Below are 9,740 nucleotides of genomic sequence, written 5' to 3' on the forward strand. Positions count from 1 at the left end.
ATGTTAGTCGAATCAAAGAGGCTATTTTAAAATCTGATTTTTGGGAAGAAAAATAACAACTTTCAGCTATATATAACTCATTAAAAATCACCTCTTTTTTGAAGAAAATTAAAAATGTTGTTGTTTCTTCTGACCAATCAGGAGCCGATTTTTTTATATATATCCAAAACTTCAATCAAATTACAAAAAATAACCGATGCACCGTTGAAATTCGATTTTTACCCAATCCGGTTATCCAATAACCGGATTTTATAGAAATGTCCGGTTAACCACTCCCCGGACTCAAAATGCACAAATCCGGTTAATGGTTAACCGGATTTGTGCATTTTGCCTTCTTTTTTTTTTTTTTTTTTTTTTTTTGAAAACAGAAATTTTTATTTTTTTTTATTTTTTGTATTAAAATATTAGAAATATTGAATATATTTCTTTGAAAACAGATATAATACAGTATAATTTGATTTATTAGAAAGACTGCAACAAATAACCCGGATCAATATTTTTCAGATCCGATTTTTCGCGGCTGTAAGAAAAATTAATATATTTCTTTATGTGTTATTGGAAAAAAATAAAAATAATTAGATTCCGAGTTATTGATCCCGGTTCAAAAGTCACTTCTAAGTAATTCAGAAAATATTGTGACCTTTCTAGTACATTTAATTAATAAAAAGTTGTATCTATTTTTGAAAAAAATCAAAAACTTTAATTTATTTAATTATTGTTTTTCAAAAAGAATTCTCAAAATAGATACAACTTTTTATTAATTAAATGTACTAGAAAGGTCACAATATTTTCTGGATTACCTAGAAGTGACTTTTGAACCGGGATCAATAACTCGGAATCTAATTATTTTTATTTTTTTTCAATAACACATAAAGAAATATATTAATTTTTCTTACAGCCGTGAAAAATCGGATCTGAAAAATATTGATCCGGGTTATTTGTTGCAGTCTTTCTAATAAATCAAATTATATTGTATTATATCTGTTTTCAAAGAAATATATTTAATATTTCTAATATTTTAATACAAAAAAAAAAAAAAAAAAAAAATTTCTGTTTTCAAAAAAAAAAAAAAAAAAAAAAAAAAAAAGGCAAAATGCACAAATCCGGTTAACCATTAACCGGATTTGTGCATTTTGAGTCCGGGGAGTGGTTAACCGGACATTTCTATAAAATCCGGTTATTGGATAACCGGATTGGATAAAAATCGAATTTCAACGGTGCATCGGTTATTTTTTGTAATTTGATTGAAGTTTTGGATATATATAAAAAAATCGGAATCAGGAGCTTATGGCTCAGATGGGATCCCTTTGGTTTTTATCAACACTTTTGGGACACTATTAAAATTGATTTATTCACCCTAGTTGCTGTCTTTTATGAAAACATATTATTATTAGCTCATCTTAATAAAGCTATAGTCTACCTTATTTCTAAAGAAAGAAAGTTAAGACAATTAGACAATATTATGCCAATTAGTTTGGTAAACTGTAGTATAAAATAATTTATAAATTGTTGATTTTATGACTTGAAGTACTTGTGGATTGTCTTTAGATCAAACAAAAATGCATGTGTTAAACACAGGTACATTTTGAATAATGTAATTTTAGGATATGAAATTTTGCACTTTTGTAAACATAATAAGGAGAAAGGTGGAGTGATTAAGATAGAATGTCTCTTTACTTCTCCTGTAAGAGAGGTATCTGACAGGGAATTTGAATCTGCTGTAATTTGAAACCAATAAACAATAATCATAAAATTCATGTATTTTGAATCCAGCCGTCGAATTGTTTCAAAATGCGTACACAAAAAAATTAATTGTTTCAAGATACATTCTAAAGAAAAATCATCAGTTGGATTCAGATTGCAGGAATTTCAAAATTATTGTTCACTAATTTAAGATTTCAGCAGATTTATTTTGTACGACAGGGGACTCTTTATCTCCCTTTTTGTTAATTTTTGTTAGTTGGTGATGTGTCTAAAAGGAAGTATCTTGGTATTTAAAAAAAAAATTTCTTAAATTAAATAATTTAATGGTAATAACACACAATCAGTAAACATATTTAGGTTATTATATATTAAAAATATACATTTTTAATAAAAATAACTAATTAAATATTTATATATAGAACGTATCTATAAAAAAAATAAATATTTTTTGCATTCAAAACTCTACACGATTTCCTATCGGAAGAATTAAGTTTCAGTCAGGTACTTGATCTGATAGAATGAGATCCAAACTATTTATTTTAATTTGATAAAAAATAAAATTTCGATATAATTTTTCGAATACGTGTGCGGTATCTGAGGATTAATTGTCCCTTCAGATACCACACTTGATAGAATGAGCTTTTAGCTAAGCAATTGAAATTCCTACTTATTTGAACTATATGAAGTCTGCTTTAAGATTCGTGCCAGGTTATAATCGACGACTCAGATCTCATTCTACCCGGTCAGGTGTTGCACGGGATCTGATTTCGCATCTGAGAGATACTCGGCATATCTCCCCGCTGTTGCTCCTATATTAAATCCTCAAATGCACATCGAATTTTCTGGTTCATGAAAACAGTTTCCCTGACATGTGGGACATACCTAAATCCCACAAGCATCCCGCCCTTCTATGGTAAACCAAACCCTTCGTGCACCGACAAAGTCTGGTTCTAACCCCTAAAGTAATTCACATTTTGAATTTTGATCCGGTCCTTGGTGGGCTTGACATATATTACCTTTAATATTCGTTCCAGCATAAGCAAACGGTCCATATCCAATCACAAAATTTGAGCTACTTTAGTGGAGCTGAATTCTCATTGATCTCCCTATTTCCCCGCTCTTATGCCTTTATTAAATTATTAAATGCACATCGATCTTTCTTGGTTCATGAAAGCTGACGGCTGACATGTGGGATACACCAAATCCACACGGATTACCACCTTCATTGGTAAACCAAACCCTTGGTGCACCGCCTAGGTCGGGTTTTGTCCTTTAAAGTAATTCAAATTTTGAGTTAAGATCTCCACTGTGCGATCAAATACACGATTCCTTTAATATTCGTATTTGACTATATCGAACGGTTCAGATATATTCTCAAAATTTGAGATACTTTAGAAAACTTGAAACACAATTGGTCCAGGTGCATCTCGACCATTCTCTCTCTCTCTCTCTCCAAAACCCCCCGCTAAAGCGAACCGAAGCCTCGACCTCTCCGCGCTTGCCGACCGTCGATCTCCTCCCCGGGGAAACCCTAGCCGCCACCCGATCGATCTCCTCTCGTCTCGTTCCCTCTCAAGGCAAGCTACTGCTACTACTAAACTTCTCTTATATCAAATCTAAACCTCTCTCTTTAGTCGCTCTGCTAACTGAGATGCGGGTCCCGCACTCGGAATGTTGGTTAATCTTTCTTGTTTTAGCATCAAAAGTTTGTATGAAGCACATTTTTTCCTTCATTTTGGTGGATGTGAGGAAGTTGTGTTTTAAAGATCAGAAGGTTTTGTTTGTGGATAATTAAGGGTTTAGGTTAACAGGAACTTTTGTAAGCACTGGGTTAAATTTAGACATGATTGCATATTTTGAGTTTAATTGAGCACAAATTGGGTTGAATGCATGCTCAATTGAGCAAAAATTGGGTTAAATTTATGCATTCATAGATTAAACTTCATAATGACTGGTACTGGTAGATGCCAGTAGCAGTGACTAATTTAACTATACTGGTGAAGTTAGGTAACACTCAAATACTGATGTTGCTTGTTTTTGAAATTAGCCCCAAAACAACAAAACTGGCTAATATTTGTTTTAATTGAGTACAAATTGGGTTGAATGCATGATTGCATATTTTGAGTTTAAAGGAGCAAAAATTGGGTTAAATTTATGCATTTGTAGATTAATTTCAGAATGACTGGTACTGGTACATGCCTGTAGCAGTGACTAATTTAACTATACTGTTAAAGTTAGGTAACACTTAAAAACTGATGTTGCTGGTTTTTTAAATTAGCCCCAAAACAACACAACTAGCTAATATTCTGTTTTAATTTTTCTCGAGAAGAAAAGATGACACGGATTCCGAAACAGCTCGCCACCAAATTGTCGAAATTGACTCACAAGATAAAGAAGAAGCCATCCGAAACCCTAAAAATAGCAGCAGAGGAGAAAAGAGACTGGGAAGATGCTGTGTGCTCGGTGTGCATGGAGAGGCCCCACAATGCAGTGCTGCTTTTGTGCTCTTCACATGAAAAAGGATGCCGGCCTTACATGTGTGGCACTGGGCCCCGCCTCTCCAACTGCCTTGCTCAGTTCAAAAAAGCCTATTCTAAGGTACTTATTTAGCTCCATTTTTTACTTCATACATTGATCTGCACAAGTTTTAATTTATTTTTTACGTTGAGTTGTTCCGACTGTTTTCTTTCATATTGACTGGTACATGTCAGTATCACATCTGATGACTATTTGAAATATCTGGTTCGCTGTGTGCACATAAGGGTAATTAAAAAGAATAATACAGGGTCAAAGTCAAATTGATTATAGCATCCCTGGTGCGGGTCCGGGAAAAGAGTCAGGCGAGGCGGCTGAGCTGGCATGCCCTCTATGCCGAGGCCAGGTCAAGGGCTGGACAGTGGTGGTCCCCGCCCGTAAGTACCTCAACCGCAAAAAACGCACCTGTGCACATGACAACTGTTCTTTCAGAGGCAGTTACAAGCAACTCCGAAACCATATTAAATCTTTACACTCCGCTGTAAAGACCCGTCAGGTGGACCCAGTTCAGGAGCAGAGATGGCAAGCCTTAGAGAGAGAAAGGGAAAGAGAAGACGTTATGAGCGCTATTCAATCAGCCATGCCCCGATCGGTGGTTTTCGGTGACTATGTAATTGACATGAACAGCAGCAGTAACAATACCAGCGACACGGATTCCGAGGCGAATCAAGGTAGGAGAGGTAATGGCAGGGACTTGTTTTATTTCTTCCTTAGAGAGGGAGCGAGGCTTATGAGGATGGGGAGGGATCATAGAGAGAATATGAATAGTGAGCGTAGCAGAGGTGTAGGAATAGAGGGGAATACCCGTGACAATGCTATTGATTTGGATAGTGATGATGTCGAGAGTGATCTATGGTCGAGTGACGAGGAGGTGGTGGTCCCTACAAGGAGACAGCGAGTAAGGCGGAGGAGGGTTCGGTCTAGAGTTCGGGTTTTGTAATTGTGGGGTTTTCTTAGTTATTTATGTTGTTTTGTTTAACTATGAATTGTATTAGGACTAGATTGTTATCTATGTTTTTTTTTTAACTGTTTCGATTGGTATTTATGAATAGATGCTTATAGAGGGATTGAATCGAGAGGCTGATAACCGATCGATGTTTCCTGATCCTTTAGTTTTTTTTTCCTCATGTTTTCTTTTTCATTTATGTTTAAATATGTTGAAGCTGATAGGTCTTTTGGTACTATGCTTCATTGTTAGGTTTGTACCTTGCAATCAGAAGCAACCACTTTAGTAAAATAAATTGTTAAGTAAATTTATATGTATGTTATTGAATATATAAATTGCTTGACAATTAAATTTTATGTAGTTTAAGTACTGTTTAAAATGAATCATATATTAAGGAGTATGGCTAATATAACATCAGTGTCATTTCATTTCAGTCTATATAACACTAACTCCAAAACCTATCAAATCGAGTTCAAATGATGAATTCAAACTGTTCAAACTAATTTACTTTATTAGTGATGTGTTTACATGCAAATTTTTTGTATTTTTGAGTTATTTTAGTATCAAATCAAGCAGCAAAATTTTTTTTAAAAAAAGTATTAAAATTAATTTAAAAACTCACAGATTTGACCGCTTGACTTGATACCAAATAAGCTCAAAAACTTATAAATTTTACATGTAAATGCACAACTAATGAAGTAGATCGGTTTGGACGGTTTTGATTCACCATTTGAACTTAATTTGATAAGTTTTGGAGTTGGTGTTATATAGACTGAAATGACACTGATGTTATATTAGTCATACTCTATATTAAGTCAGATAAAGAATTATCAAGCAATGTTCATTTCATTACATGTGCAAATCTTGTTTCAAAGAGAGCAAAATCACTATTTTTTTATGCATTTGTTAGCTTTTTCTTTTCTTTTTTCTCTGTCTTATGGACGAGTGATTTTACCATTGTCTCCTTCTATACCGGTGCTTTACTAATATAACTTGTTGATATTATAGAAATCATTTTTTTTTTTAAAAAAAAAAACTGAACATGCAGTAATAAGAGGGCTCAAATGCGGAATGCCCCATTATTTCCAATCATGCATTACATTCTTATTTCTGATTTTAAATATCAAATAGGCGATATGAATTGTTTAACATGATATTCATCCTAAAATGTATTTGTAGACCAAATTTTATATATTTTTGTAAATCTTTTACTATATATAGTTTTTTCAAATATATATAAAATCATTGTTTTTGAATGGTTCAGAATCTTCTAAAAAAAGTGATTTTGTATTTGGTTGTTCTTCAAGTACATTTTAATATGAAGATCAGAGGTTCAGATCAATTGTTTATATAAACAAAAATAAAGATGTGGGCATTTGAGCCCTCCTTTAATAATATATTTGTCCTTTTTCTAATACTAACAATGCAATTTTGATTTCATACAATGTACAATTCATATACAGTGTTGTTTTAACAATATTATTTATGCGTTACATGAAGCCAAAACTGCAGTGTCAGTATCTATGTATATATATATAGAGAGAGAGTGGCTAATATCAAAACGTTTGCACCAACTCTCCCGTGCAACCGAGTCAGTTTCCGATTTTTAAAGTCCAAATGATAAATCTAAACCGTTAGATGTGTTCTCCATATTAAAATGTGCTTGGAGACCAAATTTTACATTTTTTGGAATTTTTTTATTATTTATTAAGCCAATTTGAAAATCGCTGATCCAACGGTGGATTCTGATTTTACTGTTCCAAACAGCCACCGTGGGATCAGCGATTTTCAAAGTGGCTTAATAAATAGTAAACAAATTCCAAAAAATGTAAAATTTGGTCTCCAAGCACATTTTAATATGAAAAACACATCTAACGGTTTAGATTTATCATTTGGACTTTAAAAATCGGAAACTGACTCGGTTGCACGGGAGGGTTGGTGCAAACATTTTGATATTAGCCCCTCTCTCTCTCTCTATATATATATATATTTTTCCCTGTTGAAAGAGTATATATGCAAAAGGTAGCTAGCCTACTATCTTTGTACCAATCAGTTAACTAATCTTACCCAACATCACTAACAATGATTAGATTCCGACCGGACCCAAATATAATAGTTTAGTGTAAGTGAGTCACCAGTGGAGATTTGCTGTTTTGCTCTGTCAAAGTCAAATTGGGCTCCACTAATATACTCTTTGCCTCCCTAGCTCTTGTTCCTTTTTATGAGGTGATAAGTCTGAGAATTAGGTATAAAGTAGGAGTGTTAATTAACTCTTATTTGTTTATTCGACATGTATTGTATCTAAAAACACGAGTAAAGGTAATTCTTTTTTTCGTTAGCTTATTGGATACGGATAAAAGTAACCATTTTTTCCGTTACTGTATTTGTTTTCATATAAGATTTTTTTTCGTTATCATAAGAGTACGGGTATGAAAATGTCTCCACCTAGTCCATATCGTTCCGCTGACACCCTTAGGTATAAAGTCTCATATTATTCGACCAATTTATTTAATTATTTTATAGTTGTATAATTTTTTTTGTATAATTAGAGAAGAATTAATCGATTTTATAACATTGTTTACAAATGAGCAATCCTCTCAACTAAACAATAACATTATCAAGCATTATTCTTTCAAAATAATTAGTCTGTAATACCATAAAAATATTTTACACAATAAAGTTATATTAATTTTTTCTCTGCAAAGATTAATTAGTTAATATTATATTACATAGCTAGAAATGTATATTTTTGTATACTAATTCAAATTAGTAAGAAATGAAATATGGTACTTTTTATATTATGTGCTTCATTTCTGAAAAGTTATCAGTAACCATCTTTTTTTTTTTCTGTACGTAGAATGTTTGATTTACAATAAATAAGCTATATGTATATATAAAGAGGAGGATTCAAATTTCTTCATTTTTTTGTCTCCATCATGTCTCATTTTTAAAAACTTTAATAACTCAAAATTTAAATTATAAATGTCAAAATAAAACCATTAGATGTGATATATGTTATTTTCTCTATATGCTCATAAAATTTTATCACATTTAAATTTTGTTTTTAAGTTAATTAATAAGTCAAAAAGAAATCAACGTCCAAAAATTATCCACATTAGTACATTTTTTACAATATCTTGATGACAACCAAAACAAAGTTAAAATGTTGTAATATTTTACATGTGCATAGATAAAATGATGTAGATCATATCTAACGGTTTTATTTTGACTTTAAGTTTTAAATTTTGAGTTATTAATTTTTTTTTTTAAAATAGAGACATAATAAAGACACAAAAAATAGAGATATTTGAATCCTTCTCATGTATAAAAATTGTTTCCCTATCTCAAAAAATGAGAGGAACATATAACAGCAAAATTTTCTAGATAATTGTATTCGAGGGATATTCATATGATATGACTGAATCTAAATTTTCTAGTTGAAAAAGTGGAGCATGTTTTCTTAGTTGAAGGTTCATATGCACAGACATAATATGGCACTTTTTATTAGTTGAAGGTTACACGCATGTGGCAAAAGTGGAGCATGTTTTCTCATTTTGGAATAAAAATATACTCAAGGTCATACGACAGCTGTTAATAAATTATAAAATTCAAACGGGTACATGTGAGTACTATGAATTACAATTATCACATAATTAATCGAAGGTACTAGACATGTTGCAAAAGCGGTGCAAGCTATTATTATTATTTTTTTACATTTTGGAATACAAAATATTCTAGAGGTCATACACCCTATGTTAATTTAATGCACACAAATTTATGCAATAATCACAAGTAACAGATTGGAAAAATTATGATTTGTTTAAAAGGTGAGTTCATAGAAGTTTATCATGCCTACACAAAAAATATATAAGAATAGAGAGGGTTCAAATACTTCTATATCTATTTAGTTGTGTTTTTATTATGTCTTCAATTTTAAGAACTTTAATAATTTAAAATTGAAAACTTAAAAATTAAAATAAAGTGTTGAATATGATCTACATCATTTTATCCATGCATGTGTAAAAAAATATAATATTTCAACTTTGTTTTTGTTATCATCAGAAACTTATAAACAAGTATTAATATGGATAATTTATGGACGTTGATTTTTCAAATGATTGATTCACATAAAAACAATATTGAAATGTGATATTTTATTTTCTATAAGCACATAGAAAAAATAATATATATCACATCTAATGATTTTATTTTGACATTTATTATTTAAATTTTGATTTATTAATATTTTTAAACATAAAAATATTAGATATAAAAAACAAAAGACATTTGAACTCTCCTTATGAGAATGAGATAAAATATGAAATTGGGCTCTGAAGTAAATTTTAAATTTAAATCATATAAAAATAATTGACTATCGATACGTATACGTATCCGATAACTTTTAAGCGAAGTATCGAAGAACGACTAACACTCTATAAAACACAAAAGCCCACTTTAATTATATGCATGCATGATTCCAATTTTTTTGTTGAAATTAATATTTGAACATATATAGATATATTAATTATATTCTACTACAAATAATTAAGACAAT

General features: G+C 31.1%; 1 protein-coding gene across 1 annotated transcript; it reads left to right on the plus strand.

Moving 5' to 3' along the window:
* The first annotated feature begins 3,121 nt into the window (after positions 1 to 3,121).
* Positions 3,122 to 5,366, plus strand: LOC144560700 (uncharacterized). Its single transcript, XM_078309947.1, has 3 exons — positions 3,122 to 3,281; positions 4,034 to 4,302; positions 4,490 to 5,366. The coding sequence occupies exons 2-3, from the start codon at positions 4,039 to 4,041 to the stop codon at positions 5,177 to 5,179; spliced, it is 954 nt and encodes a 317-aa protein (XP_078166073.1). The 5' UTR covers positions 3,122 to 3,281; positions 4,034 to 4,038; the 3' UTR covers positions 5,180 to 5,366.
* Positions 5,367 to 9,740: the final 4,374 nt, after the last annotated feature.

This window comes from Carex rostrata, chromosome 10 (genome assembly GCF_964058835.1).
Source record: "Carex rostrata chromosome 10, lpCarRost1.2, whole genome shotgun sequence".
NCBI classification, from domain to species: Eukaryota; Viridiplantae; Streptophyta; class Magnoliopsida; order Poales; family Cyperaceae; genus Carex; species Carex rostrata.

Bases quoted from the DNA above. Each gene is read 5' to 3' on its own strand.
- LOC144560700 (XM_078309947.1), top strand. From the start codon at position 4,039: ATGACACGGATTCCGAAACAGCTCGCCACCAAATTGTCGAAATTGACT. The intron at 4,303-4,489 runs GTACTTATTTAG...AGAATAATACAG, and splicing joins TCAAAAAAGCCTATTCTAAG to GGTCAAAGTCAAATTGATTA.